This window comes from Symphalangus syndactylus, chromosome 12, assembly GCF_028878055.3.
Source record: "Symphalangus syndactylus isolate Jambi chromosome 12, NHGRI_mSymSyn1-v2.1_pri, whole genome shotgun sequence".
Taxonomy (NCBI): domain Eukaryota; kingdom Metazoa; phylum Chordata; class Mammalia; order Primates; family Hylobatidae; genus Symphalangus; species Symphalangus syndactylus.
Genome location: NC_072441.2, coordinates 146,520,499 through 146,536,208, shown reverse-complemented (window position 1 = coordinate 146,536,208; position 15,710 = coordinate 146,520,499). Strand labels below are relative to the sequence as shown.

General features: G+C 51.8%; 1 protein-coding gene and 1 long non-coding RNA gene across 2 annotated transcripts in view; one reads left to right on the top strand and one right to left on the bottom strand.

The window, feature by feature from the left end:
- The first annotated feature begins 353 nt into the window (after nucleotides 1-353).
- On the top strand, nucleotides 354-2,195 carry LOC134734898 (uncharacterized). Its single transcript, XR_010117783.1, has 2 exons — nucleotides 354-415; nucleotides 1,833-2,195. It is a non-coding gene; the product is annotated as an uncharacterized lncRNA (long non-coding RNA).
- A 6,962-nt stretch (nucleotides 2,196-9,157) lies between these two features.
- SDC3 (syndecan 3) overlaps nucleotides 9,158-15,710 on the bottom strand; it is a 38,834-nt gene continuing 32,281 nt past the window's right edge. The window contains exons 4-5 of the mRNA XM_055255027.2: nucleotides 13,969-14,260; nucleotides 9,158-13,050 (exon numbers count right to left, since the gene is read on the bottom strand). Of these exons, the coding sequence (XP_055111002.1) occupies nucleotides 12,884-13,050; nucleotides 13,969-14,260 (459 nt within the window). The 3' untranslated portion in view covers nucleotides 9,158-12,883. The remainder of the gene's footprint in view (nucleotides 13,051-13,968; nucleotides 14,261-15,710) is intronic.

The following is a 15,710-nucleotide window of genomic DNA, read 5'->3' as shown; positions in this document are numbered from 1 at the left end:
CACCTGGCTTGGTGTCTGGCACACGGTAGGTATCCATCAGTATTGGGAGACTAACAAACCGGAAAGAATCACATAGGTTCCGGGGTCAGATTGCCTGGGTTCAAATCCTCATTCTGCCATGTACTTGCTCTATAATTTTAGACACGGTTTTAACCTTTCAAAGGGGCCTCTATCTTCTCACTTGTAAAATGCGCATATTACTAGTATATGCCTCATGGAGTTATGGTGATCTCTATGACACCGGGTAAAAAGGACCAGGCATACAGCCTGCCCGGTAGCAAACACCTCATAAAAGGTCATTGTTATGTTCACTAATGTTGGGTTGAATTCTGCGGTTTATACTTAAGCACAACAGGAATTCAGAGAAAAGAGAGGGTGCCTTCACCAATAATCCAAGATGACTCGGATCATCCAGGTCAGTATTTACTGAGTACTTTCTATGTACCTTGAATTAACGATGAAACCTCATGGCAATTCTACGAGGTGGGTACTATGATTATCCCCATTCTATTTCCATAAGCAGCCAGGTAAAAGGGGTCAAATAACTTGCCTGGGATCACCTAGCCAGTAAGCAGAAGAGTCAGGAGTCAAACCAGGGCAATTTGGCCCCAGAGTGGGGCTCTTCACTTGCATGCCACAGAGCCAACCTCAAGGAAGCTGGAGACTCAGCTGGACTTTGCAGGACAAGCCACAAGACAGAGGCACCTCTGCTGGGAAGAAGGAACAAGGACTTCCCCTTATGCACTTCCCATGATCCAACCCAGGGTTTCTCCCGAAGGCCTGCATGCTTCTCTCTATTCTCTCACCCCTGCCTTTCGCACCCTGCCAGCCTCCCTCACTCCCTTCTTTCCCTTCTTCTTCCCGTTGTCCAGGTCTAAGAGTTCATCCTGGCCAATGACTGGGAGCTCCCGGAGCAGGTGATGTTGGAGTAGGGCTTTGAAGGGTCCGTAGGAGTTTGCCAGGAGAAGGTGGAGGAGAAGTCAAGGTTGACTGTACAGTTGTCTCCCTACATTCTTGGCATTCTGGGAGTCTCTGTGCCTCAGTTTCCTCATCTGTAAACATGAGAGTAATGAGTACCTACTGCTTCTCAGGGTTTTAGTAAAGATTAAATAAGCTACTACATGTACAATAATTTTATTTGATAAACACTCCTGTAGTGCTTACCACATGCCAGGCACTGTTCTAAAGGCCTCACACTATTAAAAGTTGCTTAGAGCATGCCTGGCACACGGTAAGTCCAATCCATGTGTCTTCTGCTGTTATTATTACAGTTATGCTCCATATAACAATGTTTCAGTCAACCACAGATCACATATACAGAGGTGATCTCATAAGATTATAAGGAAGCTGAAAAACTCCTGCCACCTGGTAACAGCATACACTGGTGTGAACAAACCTACTGCACAGCCCATTGTATAAAAGTCTAGCACAGGGCCAGGCGTGGTGGCTCACGCCTGTAATCCCAGCACTTTGGGAGGCCGAGGCGGGCAGATCATTTGAGGCCAGGAGTTCAAGACTAGCCTGGCCAACGTGTTGAAACCCCGTCTCTAGTAAAAATACAAAATTAGCCAGGTGTGGTGGCGTGTGCCTGTAATCCCAGCTACTTGAGAGGCTGAGGCAGGAGAATTGCTTGAATCCAGGAGGCGAAGGTTGCAGTGAGCTGAGATCATGCCACTGTACTCCAGCCTGGGCGATTGAGTGAGACTCCATCCCAAAAAAAAAAAAAAAGTCTAGCACGTAGGATTATGTACAGCACATAATACTTGATAATGATAATAAATGACTATGTTTCTGGTTTATTTACTATATTATACTTTTTATCACTATTTCAGAGTGTACTCCTTCGACTTATTAAAAAAGTTAACGGTAAGACAGCCTCAGGCAGGTTCTTCAGGAGGTATCCAGAAGAAGGCACTGTTACCACAGGAGATGACAGCTCCGTGCACGCTTTTGCCCCTGCAGACCTTCCAGTGGGACAAGACCTTCCAGTGGGACAAGACCTTCCAGTGGGACAAGATCCAGTGGGACAAGATCCCACCTGAAGACCTTCCAGTGGGACAAGATCTGGAGGTGGAAGACAGTGATACTGATGAACCTGACGCCATGGAGGCCTAGGCTAATGTGTGTGGTTGTGTCTTAGTTTGTAACAAAAGAAGTTTGAAAAGCAAAAATAAAAATTCAAAAATTCAAAAATAGCTAGAATAAGGACATAAAATGTTTTGTAGAGCTATACAATTTTTTTTTTTTTTTTTTGAGATGGAGTCTCACTCTGTCGCCCAGGCTGGAGTGCAGTGGTATGATCTTGGCTCACTGCAACCTCCACGTCCCGGGTTCCAGCGATTCTCTTGCCTCAATGTTTTACTTCAGTAATACAGGTGCGCACCAACACGCCTGGCTAATTTTTGTATTTTTAGTTGAGATGGTAGAGTAGAGTAGTAGCCACATTGGTCAGGCTGGTCTCGAACTCCTGACCTCAGGTGATCTGCCCATCTTGGCCTCCCACAGTGCTGGGATTACAGGCACGAGGCAACACATCCGGCCTACAATGTGTTTTAAGCTACGTGTTATTACATGAGTCAAAAAGGTAGTTTGGGTTTTTGCTTTGTTTTGTTTTTTGTTGTTTTTTTTGAGATGGAGTCTCACTCTGTCGCCCAGGCTGGAGTGCAGTGGCACTATCTCAGCTCACTGCAAGCTCTGCCTCCCGGGTTCACGCCATTCTCCTGCCTCAGCCTCCCGAACAGCTGGGACTACAGGCACCTGCCACCATGCCTGGCTAATTTTTTGTATTTTTAGTAGAGACGGGGTTTCACCGTGTTAGCCAGTATGGTCTCAATCTCCTGACCTCGTGATCCGCCCGCCTCGGCCTCCAAAACTGCTGGGATTACAGGTGTGAGCCACCGCACCCGGCCAATTTTTGTATTTTTAGTAGAGACGGGGTTTCACCGTGTTAGCCAGTATGGTCTCAATCTCCTGACCTCGTGATCCGCCCGCCTCGGCCTCCAAAACTGCTGGGATTACAGGTGTGAGCCACCGCACCCGGCCAATTTTTGTATTTTTAGTAGAGACGGGGTTTCACCGTGTTAGCCAGTATGGTCTCAATCTCCTGACCTCGGGATCTGCCCGCCTCAGCCTCCCAAAGTGCTGGGATCACAGGCGTGAGCCACTGCACCCAGCCTAAAAAGTTTTTAAAAATTAAAAAGTTTATAAAACTTTGAAAAAGTTACAGTAAGCTAATTATTATTGAAGAAAAACATTGTATAAATGTAATGTATGCAGTGTGCACTGACAGTCCTGCAAGCTGCAATCATGGCAAATGCCATATATACGTTCATCGTTTTTTAATCTTTTATAGAATATTTTATTGTACCTTTTATTTATTTATTTTTAGAGACAGGGTCCCACTTTGTCACCCAGGCTGGAGTGCAGTGGTGTAATCATGGCTCACTGCAGCCTCAACCTCCTAGGCTCAAGTAATTTTCCTGCCTCAGCCTCCTGAGTTGCTGGGACTACAGAAATATACCACTACACACAGCTAATTTTTTAAGTTTTATTTTTATATAGAGAGAGGCTCACTATATTGCCGAGGCTGGTCTCAAACTCCTGGCCTCAAGCAATTCTCCCACCTCAGCCTCCCAAAGTGCTGGGATTACAGGCATGAGCCCCTGCGCCCAGCCTCTTGCACTTTTTCTATGCTTGGATATGTTTAGATACGTAAATACTTGCCATTGTGTTACAGTTGCCACAGTGTTCAGTAGAGTAGCATGCTGTGCAGCTTTGTAACCTAGGAGTAATGGGCTGTGCCATATAGCCTGGGTGTGCAGCAGGCTATCCCACCTCGGTTTGTGTAAAGACACTCTATGATGTTCGCAAGGTGAAATCGTCTAACGACGCCTTCCTCAGAACACATCCCCGTCGTTAGGTGACGCATGACTATACTGCGGTATCTTTGGTATCTTCATTTTTAGTGCTGTGCACCTGCTGTGTGTCATTGTGCTGGACACTTAGGTCTGCCCACTTTTTGGGTCCTCACAAATCTTCTCTGTGGCGATCATCACTGTGCAAATGACACGGAAGAGGAAGCCAAGGCTCGGGGGGTGGGAAGGAGGTGAAGGGACTTCCCCAGGATGACCTAAGAAGAACTTGCTGTAGCTAACTGTGAATGACACCTGTATGCCCCCAAACCCACGCCCTTTCCTTACAGCATGCCGGTAAGACTATTTCAATATTCCAGCAAGACAAGATAAAGGTCTAGGCTTGGCCGCAGCCTTGAAAATGGGCAGGGGCAGGCAGTGAGGGTAGGGGATGGTGACGAACAAATCTAATGTCCTCCAAGGTGGGAGGAGTAATCCCCAGCCGGCCCATCTCCCGGGACTGATGTGAATGGCAAGCAAGACCAAGGACTTCTTGGACAGTGCTTCATAAGCTGAAACACATGGCTCACTTGGGAAGGGCTGCTTTTGCTACTTTCTCTGGCAATGGACAAACATCTCTGGAGGAGGGAAACAGCTGAAGCCATGTCAGTCGTAACAATTTCATGCAAATTATTTCAACAGAGCCATTCATAAGAGTCAGTTTTCATAAAACGGGAGGGAACAGGGTCCACGAAGGCACTGACCACTTGGAAGTGGGTGACGTAGAGCTGAGGAAAATAGGGCATCGCGGGAGTTCACAGGCAGGGGTTGGGCGAATGGCCAGGGCCCTGGACTTGCAGCAGGGGAGCCAGCTCTGCATTTCCTGGGGGTGCAACCTCAGGCCCCTCTGGGAATTGCTTTCTTTTATTTTTTATTTTATTTATTTATTTATTTATTTATATTTTTGAGACTGAGCCTCGCTGTGTCGCCCAGGCTGGAGTGCAGTGGCGCGATCTCGGCTCACTGCAACCTCTGCCTCCCAGGTTCATGCCATTCTCCTGCCTCAGCCTCCCGAGTAGCGGGAACTACAGGTGCCCGCCACCGCGCCCAGCTAATTTTTTTGTATTTTTAATAGAGACTTGGTTTCACCATGTTAGCCAGGATGGTCTTGATCTCCTGACCTCGTGATCTGCCCGCCTCAGCCTCCCAAAGTGCTGGGATTACAGGCATGAGCCACCGCGCCCAGCCACTTTCTTTTCTTTTAAAGCACTTTATTAAGGAGAATTTAAAATGGAAACTTAGATAGAATAATATAACGAAGCCCCTATGTGCCCATCACTCAGCGTCTATAATGATCAACTCAAGCCCCATCTTATTTCCCCCGTTCCCCGTTCCCTCGCCCACTCCTCCCCATATTATTTTGAAGTCAATTCCAGACACCCTGTCACTTCATCTACAAATATTTCAGTCTGTATCTCTAAAAGGTAAGGACTCATTAAAAAAAAAAAACAAAAAACATAACTACAGGGCCCTTATCACATCTAACGGCACTGACAATGAATCATTAATAACAAATATTCACTCGGCCACTTGAGCCCAGGAGTTTGAGACCAGCCTGGACAACATGGCAAAACTTTGTCTCTACAAAAAATACGAAAATTAGTCAGATGTGGTGGCGGGCACCTGTAGTCCCAGCTGTTTGGGAGACTGAGGTGGGAGGATCACCTGAGCCCAGGGAGCTCGAGGCTGCCGCGAGCCATGATCAGACCACTGCACTCCAGCCTGGGCGACAGAATGAGACCCTGTCTCAAAAAAAGAGAAAAAAAAAAAAAAAAAAAAAATATATATATATATATACATATATATATATATATGTTTTTACTCATTCACTCAGTGTTCAATTTCCACTTGCTTCATAACTGGAGCATTTTAAAAATATAATTTGTTTCAATCAGGATCTGAATCAGGTTCCCATATTGATTAGTTAACATGTCATTTAAGCTTATCTATAAATTCTCCATCTCTCTCTTTTTTTTGTCTTCCTTATAATTTATGTGTTGGAAAAAACTGGATTGTTTTTCCTATAGAGTGTCCCACAGTGTGGATTTTGCTGGTAGGGCCAACGTGTATATTGTAAACACATTGTTTATGATAAAATGGGGGTAATAATTGTCTCCAAGAATTAAACAAGATAATGTCTATGAATGAACGACGATAACTGGAAGGCACCCCACAAATGTCGTGTGTTAATGCTTCATTACAGCCTTTCAGTAACACCCTAGTGCTCCTGTTGTTCTGGTGATATAATTGAGGTTCAGAGAAGCTTAGTAACCTGCCCACCCTCACAGCTAGCTCATGGTAGGGACAGCAGAATCCCACTGCACCTTCCAATTGCTCTAGGGCTTTGGGATCTATGGTTTGAGCCTCAGTTGCTCCATTTGCAAAAACAAGCCAAGAGACCAGACCAGGGGCTTAAATGAGCTAACGTGATACCTGGCACTTGGCATAGTGCCTCACCCTATTCCTTTTGCTGTCTGCTCTCTCTCATCCCTACTGGTTATGTGGTGGTGATAAACCTAGATCCTCATGTGCCCTGAGCCCACCCTCAGGCCGGCAGAGGCAGGGTGGGCGGCCCTGGAAGCTGAGCACACTCTGTTCTCAGGGAAGCTTGGGCCGGGTGGCTGTGACCTCTTGGGCTGCAGGAAACAATCAGCTATTCTTCCTCCTTCCCTCTTGATTCTGCTGCTCATATCTTGGGTGAGGGGGCCCAGAGGGAAGTGCTCCAACTTCCAGCAGTTCCCAGCCTATCTGTGCCCAAATACATGGTTTCCGGCCTCTGCCCTTGGCTCTAACAAGCCCGAGTCATAGTTCATACTAGAGCTGACCCTGATAGTTTGATTTCTACCCAAGCTCAGTGTCACTTATTCAATCAATAGGCAGTGTGCTGGGCCTGCAAATAAGCATAACGGTAATAATGGTAGCAACAACAGCAGCAATAATTGCCCACATTTGTACAGCACCTACTCTATGCCTGCCATAGTTCTAAGCACTATGCATATTAGGCCAGTACTAGTATTGCCCCCATTTTACAAGTGAGGAAACTGAGCACTGAGTTTGAATTGCTCACCCAAGGTCACATAGCTAGTCACTGACAGAGCTAGGATTTGAATAAAGGTTTGCCTGGTAAAATGTTGGTGCTGCAAAGAGAAGAATGTAAACCCAGCTGCAGATGGGCATGTATGCCATGCTTCATGCCTCCAAATACCAACCTTATTGTCCTCATTTGCCTTCAAGGAAATCAAGGCTCAGAGAGGTACAGCAATGAGTCTGCTTGACTTCAAGACCATGCTCTTTCTACTCCCCCAAGCTGAAAATAAAATCACATCACTAGAACTCAAGAGAGAAGGGGAGAAGGGTAGGAGGGAGACGGTGGGCTGACAGCACTCAGAAGATGGGGTATTGCCTTCTGAAGCTTCCTGCATGAACAGCCACTCATGCTTGGCTTTGAATCTTGGTAAACCAACCCCTCACAGCATAGCAAGTGTCTAACTGGCCCACTCCTGTAAGGACCTCCCAGTGGCAGGTCTGGCCCCTTCACCCCATTTTATAGCTGTGCAGACTGAGGCTCCAAGGACTCAAACTGTCTGAGGTCCCACAGTGAGGCCCTGGGCACCATGGCTCTGTCCCTGAACTGCCTAGCAGTGAGGGGCAATCTTGGTGGGGTTTGGAGGTGGCAACTGAGGAAGAATGACACCCCCCCCCCCAACCACCACCACCGTCACAGACCAGTGTCATCACAGTCACAAGACTCTGGTTATCAGCTATCTCCCAGATAGACTGTACATGCTCTAGGGAGAGGGGTCGGGGCTGTCGTGGGTACCCCTCAGCTCCCAGTTCCAAGCACAGAGCCAGGCACAGAAACTTCACTGGAAGGAGGGAGGGATGGTAGGATGGTGTACCAAAGCCAAAGGCCTCAGGCTCCAACCCACTCCCAAGGCCAGCAGCAGCGCCCTGCCTATCACGTATTAAGAAGAAATTTCTTTTTTTTTTTTTTTTGAGACAGGGTCTCTGTCACCCAGACTGGAGTGCAATGATGCAATCTGGGCTCACCACAACCTCTGACTCCTGGGTTCAAGCGATTCTCCTGCCTCAGTCTCCCAAGTAGCTGGTATCACAGGCACCCACCACCAAGCCCAGCTAATTTTTGTATTTTTAGTAGAGATGAGATTTCACCATGTTGGCCAGGCTGGTCTCGAACTCCTGACCTCAAATGATCCACCTGCCTCGGCCACCCAAAGTGATGGGATTACAGACGTGAGCCACCACGCCTGGCCAAGAAGAAGAAATTTCTAGAAGAAGTATTTGTAGGACATGTAGAGCTTTCCCTCGAAGGAGGGAATTTTGTGACTGTTACACCCATACCTGGGGGCTGTCCCATTGCAAGGAGCAGAACAATCCCGTGTGCCCGCAGAGCGTGCGAGCACTGGAGACGAGCAACACTGGAGAGACAGATTTCCGCTGAAATTAGGAAGTACTTCCAAATAGGCAGGGTGGCCCACTGGCCCTCGGGACACACCCAGCTGGCTGGGACAGGAGTTATGCCAAGTGGGGGCTGGAAAAGGGATTTCTACACCAAGGAGGGCCCCAAGGCTGGCCCAGCTCCATGACCCTGTGATGTCAGGAGTCGGCCTGTGATTCTGGGTCACATTCTCCCATCCCAAGGTTCTATTCTGTTCCAGCGCCATCATCAGAGCCCCTGTGAGCTACGCGTTGACTGTGGCAGGTGCCGTGCTGAGCATTCTACCTCATGCGGTCCTCACAACATTCCACGTAGGGGATATTCTGACCTCATTTGACAGATGGGGAAACTGACACTCACAGAGGTCAAGTAGCTTGTCCAGAGTCAGCGCTAGGAAATGGCAACACCTGGACTTGAAAACAGACTTCAGACTTCAAAGCCATCTCGTCTCGGCTGCTCTGATTCTGGTATCCTGTGGTCCCAAGATTTTCTCTGTGGCCTAAAGCCAGAGTTCCCCTGGGAGTGAACCACAGGCCCCTCTCACCACTGCCTGGCCCCTCCCAACCACAGCTCCCATCCCAGCCTCACCGCAGCGGCTCCGTGGCTTCCTGGACACTCTCAACCAACAGCAGCTTTTACCATAATGGTTCCCACGAGGGGCTGTTAGTCCATTTTCCCTGCTTAGTTCGCAATTTCTTTGATGGGGGAAGATGGCTGGGCCCAGGGTGCGGCCATTGGCTGCCCTCCCCTAATGACCATATTTATCTTATACTCTGGACATGGCACATCATTTCAGCTTAATTTTATTTCCTCTTATAAATGGGCACAGCACAGGAAGTGTTAAAAAACAAAAAAACAAAAAAAAAAACAAAAACAAACAAAAAAAACAAAACCAGTTCCTTCACAAGGCTGGAACAGGTGAGTACCCACAGTGGGGCAGGTGCCTTGGTCTCTTTTTTCCACTGTCTTTTTCCTTATGTAAGGTTTTGGCCATGAACTCAGGACAGGTACGGTTAATAAACAGGTTACAGGGGAGAGAAGGGGCAGGGAAGGCCTGGGGGAGGGAATGGCAGACCCCCACCCACCCCAGGCCGGTTCTGTACAGGAGAAAGGACTCACGGGAGGGAGGGACACTGTCTTCAGGGGGCTCTCTGGAGCCACGCCGCCTACGAAAAATATTTACATGCATTTGCCACGCTGAGGCCAGGGTCACTGTGGTGCCAGGCAGGCACCTGGGGGATGCTGGGGTCATCGGCTCTCAGATGGCGACCCCCAGGGCCCAGTCTCGATGCCTCTGTAAATCTGTACAGTTTGCGGGCTTCTATTTACAGGCAAGAGGCCTGGGGAGGCAAGTCCAGGGTTGTAGTTGTTGGGAGAAGAAATCCAGAGAACACAGGAGGCAGCCACTCCTACCCCATGAGGCAGAAGGTCTGCTCCCTGCGTCCGGGGCCCCCACCAGGAGGCCTGACAGGTGGCTTTGCCAACCCCAGGGGGGTTTGGCCCACACACCCTAAGCCCTGCCCAGCCCTGGTTGCCACCCACACGCCTCCAGCAATCAAGGGGACCAGTCTTTCAGGCAAGGCCCCCATCTGGCCCCCTGGAGACAGGGTCTGGGCTCTCCAGGTCCTGGCCTGCCTCGTGCTCTGGCAGCCAAGGCCCCAGAGGCTTTCAAGCCACACAGGCTCCCTCTCGTTTGGAACTTGCTGTGCTTCCAGCAAATGCCAAAGACCCTCAGAACACTCCATCACAGGCAGGGGTAGGGCGACATGAGGGCCCTGCACCCACATTGCACCTTGGAGAGCCCTAGCTGGTCCTCACTGAACTCTCTTGGACTGCCTTGCCTCGGTCAGGCCGGCCAGGGCAGATTTGGGCCGGTCAGACTCTTCAACCTCACAAGGGTAAAGCCTGGAGATCTGCCTTGGGTCCAGGGCTGCATGAACAAGGCCCCTGGCCTCTTCTCTCAAATGCTAAGGACACAGAGAAGAGAAGCCAGTGCCTGGAGCCCAAGCCCCAAATCAGAAGCCAACCCCTGGGATGTGAGGAGCTAGGCCTGCTGGGGCCACCCCCACCATGGGCTCCAGCCCTACAGGGAACCTGCACCCACTGTTGGGTCTCCCGCCCAGGGTCTGGCGTCTTCTGGGGCTGGGGGCCCAAGCCCTTTCTCCTCTATCCTCCCTGGCTTCTCAGCCTTGGCCTGCCCAGGCCGTCTCACCAGAGCTGTGGTCTCCAAGACAGCAGCACCCCAGGGAGCAGGGTAGGGAGGCTGAGCCTTGTGATCTCTGGCCCAAGGACCCAGCCCTTCTGCTCCAAAGATGACTGAGGCCAACCCACACCCTCTAGATATCGGGGGCCCCCCATGCCCACTCTTCTAAGGCTGGGTCCACCTGGCTTCCTCACAAGCCTCTGGGCCCTGTGAAGGGGGGTTTGGGGACTGGAAGATGGAGCCCAGCCTGGAAAAGACAGGCTGTGGGACGGCCCCCAGAACCTCCCCCTCCCTGCCTACACACCGCTACCCCTCATCTCGCAGAAATCTGCTGCCAGGGCATCTTGAAAAGGGCCCTGAAATAAAATCTGCCTTCCTGACTTGAATCTGGGATGTGGGTGAGGGGTGGGGGTGTGAGTGCCGGCCAATCACAACTCACACCACATCCCTTTGGCTCCAAGAGGCCCCCTGCCAAGCACACCCTCCCCCAAAGATCTGTGACCCCACATTTAAAATACCGATGGAAATAGCCCTACTTGCTAGGTAACAAAAGAAGTAACCCCTCCCCCATTCTCACCTGGTCTCATCCCTCAAACCCTGACCTCAGGGCCTGAGAGATCTGCAGGGGCTGCTTCCAGCCATGGCCCCTGAAGCTGCAGCCAGAACTGTTTGGTCAAATAGGTGAAGGGGTGTCCACAGGGAGGGCCTCTGGGCAGGTGGGCTGAGGTTGGCCTGCCAGGCAGAGGGCAGAGGGTGCGGAGGGCCCGCCCTCACAGGCACTTTGGAGACTTGTGTCCTGGGAGGCAGAGTCAGCCCCCTAGCTCAAAGCAGGAAGGGACACAGGGAGATAAAGGAGCCCAACCACATGCCCCCTCCCTGCCCTGGGCCTCCCGTCCTGGGAGACCCAACACCCCCCAACAACCTGGGGTCAAATTTCCTTCCTCAGACTTAGAGGAGCCCCCAGGCTCCCAGCCAGTGGTGGTCTGGCCCCAAACCTCCCCCTTTGCCAGCTGCAGTGGGGAGGAAGCAGGTAGGGGTGAAGCCAGGCCCACCTTCGTCCAATGCCCTAAAAGGGCTGTGGCCCCACACTTTTTCCAAGAAAGGCAAGGGCCTGCCTGTTTCCCTCCAGCATTGAGAGCAGGTCATGTGGAGTGAGACTGTGCATCCACGTGGGATTGTGTCTGACACTGGCTGGGGTTGGTGGCCGCATGGTTGGTGTGGGCACCATGGCATGGGACTGAGTATGACGGGGCAACTTAGGGGGACCCAATATGGGCTGATTGTTCCGACTCGATTCCACCCTCCCCAGTGAGCCTGAAAGCTGGAGACAATGTGTGTGGTGCCAGAGTGTGGGTGTGTTGGGGGTAGGAGGAGGCCACACAGTCACTGTCACGTGACCATGACTAGTGACTTGCATTGCAGTACGTGTCTGGGGGTGTGTAAGTGATGCATGAGGATAAACATTCTTGGAAGGATGTGTGTGTTCTGTGATATGTCTTGATTGGCTGGGCGGTCAGGATTGCGTATGGTTTTGTCAATGCATGCTTTTTGTCTTGTGTGTGACTGCGTGAAAATACGTGTGACAGTATGGGCAATGGTGTCTGTGCAGAGTCCCCTCATAGGAAGGACATCAGAGCAGCCCCTCCTCACCAGTGGCTGCCCCAGCACCCTCAGGAAGCTGTTTCTTGGGGGAAGATGCAGAAAGAAATGAAGTCTGGGGTACATGTGTAATTGGCAGGCAAGAGGAGAGATTCAACAACCCCAGAGAGACCAGGACAAAACAGGCTGGTGACAAGGGACACCCTCTCACCCAGGCAGAGAGGGGCCCTGGGATAGGAGCAAGAGGTTGCAGTGTCTAGATGATTTCATGGGCTGTGTTTACCAAATGTTTGTCCTGGAAACCAGCCTGAGTGCCTCTCTGCCCCAAAAAGGAGATATCAGTGAGCCCTGTGGGTACCAAGTCAGGGCTCAGGCCCATCTCAAGCCCCACCCTTTCTTCCACCACCAGCCAATCAGGAGCTTTCTTCCTCCCATCCATCTGACATGAGGTCCTGAAGGCCCAGACTGGTGGCAAGGATGAGGGGAACAAGAGATGAGCTCGTAAGGGCACAGTCTGGGGCAGATGGCAGCAGCCCCTCTTCCTCAGGGAAGATCTGTGTGAGGTTGGCAGCCTGGGCAGACCTTGGGAGGGAGGGCAGAGAAGAACTGGGGCCAGGTTCCAGGCCCAGTCCCAGGCTTGGGCTGGTGGGGCCAGGCTGGGGACTGGACAGCAGGGTGGTGTTGAGGCCGCAGGGAGGCACTGTGGCTCCACTAGGCATAGAACTCCTCCTGCTTGTCAGGCTTCTGGTATGTGACGCTCGCCTGCTTGGGTTCCTCCAGCGTGTAGCTGCCCTCATCCTTTTTCTTCATACGATAGATGAGCAGTGTGACCAAGAAGGCAGCAAAGAGGGCGCCCACCACCCCGCCCACAATCACAGCTGTGGAAGAAGAGGGCACAGGTCAAGGCCCAAAGGCAGGGTAGAACCAGGGCAAAGGGTCCTCAGGGGTGGGGGCAGGGTGAGGAGAGGGCTGGGAGTTCCAGATCTGAGTTGGAGTGGAGATGGAGTCAATACTACTACTACCAGCACTGGGTACCATTATAGGCCTTCACTGGCTGCATTCTAATCGCCCAACACACTAACTCACTGAACCCTGACACCAGCCCTATGAGGGAGGGGTCATCCGAGGGCTTCATCAAATTTAAAATGCCATCAGTCAAAAGATGCCCTAGTATTTTATAACTGCTAGGAAAGAAAAAACTCTGCTAACTAAATGTGACATACCCCAATTACAGAAGAGTTAACATGTGAACAGATGTGCCTCTTAGAATTGATTAAGGGCAAAATGACTATCCCCATTCTACTGATGAAGAGAAGGAAGACTGGAGAGGTGAAGTACCTTGCCTTGAGTGCAAAGCCAGGATTTGAACCAGGAGTCCACAGACTCCCTAGATGCGGCCAGGACAGGTCCACAGGGACTGGGGTCAAAAACTGGGGAAGGTCAAGCTGAAGGATGGGTCAGAGATTAGCATCTAGGAAGTGAGGTCCCAGGGGGTCAGCCACTGTGGCCCAGGAAAGTGGGGATCAAAGTCAGAGTCCACAGAGGGGTCAGAGGACACTGAGGAAAGACCTAGAGATGGACATGAAGTCAGGGTTGGATATTGGGAAGGAGGAAAGTCAGGAGGAGCCAGAAGGCAGGTCCTGGGGGGTTGAGTTCTCAGGTGTCCTTCCTATCTGGCTCCTAGGAAACCACGCCCTGATCTCCTTTCTGGGTTCCTAGAGGCAAACTGAGGCCCAGCCAGCTGTCTCACTCCGGTATCCTCCCAGGCTCCCCTTGGCCCAGACCCCAAGCCTCACCTACGAGCACCTCCTTCCGCTCCAGGATACTCTTCTGAGGCAGCTGAGCAGCTGAGCTGCCCGAGTCGATGGCATTGTCCAGGAGGCCAGGGCCTGGGCGGGCACCCTTGGGCAGTGTCCCAGGTGGAGATGATGGCTTGGCCGCAGCCCCTCCCACAGCTACCACCTCATTGGCTGTGTCTGGTTGTGTGGTCTCTTCTTCTGGCAGCTCGAAGTCTCCGCTGGGCCCCCCACTCACCGGCACCTCTGGCTCATCCTGGATTGTGGTCAGGAAGGTCTCTGGAGTTGGGGTCTGCAGAGAGGGTGGCATGAGCCCAGGACAACCACACATGCATGCATGACCCCCCACCACCATCCTACTGCCCTGGGGGGCTAACACTTAGCACTCCCTACATGCCAAGCACTGTGCTACACACCTTCCCCATGAAGGAGTGTAACAACGCCCCCAGTTTACAGAGCAGGAAGTCAGCTCAGAGTGTAAATGACCTGCCCAAGGACACACAGCTAGTAAGTGGGGGACAGAAGTAAAATTCAGACCCATCCGTCTCCGGAGTCTGTGTTTCTAACCACTAACACACTGCCTCTCTTCTTGCTCTGGACACATCCTGTCCCCCTCATGTCCCCTCCAGCTGCCTTAGTAACAATCCTCAGGGGATTCCTGCCGAGAAGCTGTTTGGGAACTGCTGGGTGCAGCTGCTATGGATGTGGGCCTGGTCCCGGTCCATGCCTAAGGCAGGGGAATATCCTGCAGCCTGGAGGCCAGTCCAGGAGCACAACCTGCAGAATACGATGGCCTCAGGGGCGGGTGTCCCGGAAACCAGCTCAATGACTGACAATCTCCAGGGCTCCCACCACTAGGAGGCAGGATCAGAGCTGGGAATCGTGAGACCAAAGTGGGGGCCGTGGGAGCCATTAGAGCACGGATGTCGCTACTTCAAAGGTGGGCATGGAAAGGCAGGCCTGGTGTCCAGGCTGAAAAGAGGCTGCAGCAGTGCCCCAGTGTACACAGCACGCACGGTGGCTCCTCCAGCAACCTGGGCTCTGTGCACCTTCTCCTGGGCTCCATGGCCCATCACTGTTTCCCCTTCCTGCTTGGCCAAGTCTGTGTGAAAACCCCAGGCTGCCCCAGCTGCTTGAGGAGGCCATGGAAGGGCCTGCATCCTGCTGGAGCTGGCTGGGGAGTCAGACGGACGGACGCTGACCCTGAGGCAGCTCCACGGCCCAAGGGCCTTCCTCAGTGAGGCCGGCTGCAGAGGGCTCTGGCACCCAGTCCATATTCCCACCTCTCCATCTTACTCAGTGCTCCCAGCTGGGACCAGACCACCTCTCTCATGTCCTTGGGATTCATCCATCCCTGGCACTCCTGACATCTTCGTCTTCTTCCCTTCAATTCCCCTGCCCCATCCAGAATATCCCAAATGCACACACATGCAGCCCTGGCCCTGCGAGACTGCCCTGCTCTGGCACCAACTGCCTGGGCTCAAATCCTGACTGTCATCGCTGTCTGCGGAGCCTTGGGAAGTGGCTTCACCTCCCCGTGCACCCGCAGTTGCTTGTTTGTAAAATGAGATGACCACAGTGCTGCCTGCGGGGTGGGCATGAGGGCCGGGGCTAACACAGGTAAAGTGCTGAGCACTGAGCCACACCCAGGCAGCCCTCCACAAGGCGAGGGATGCATCCTCATACACCAGCTCTTAACCACCCTCAGATCCATGATAATAACAACCGTGATGATGACAGCA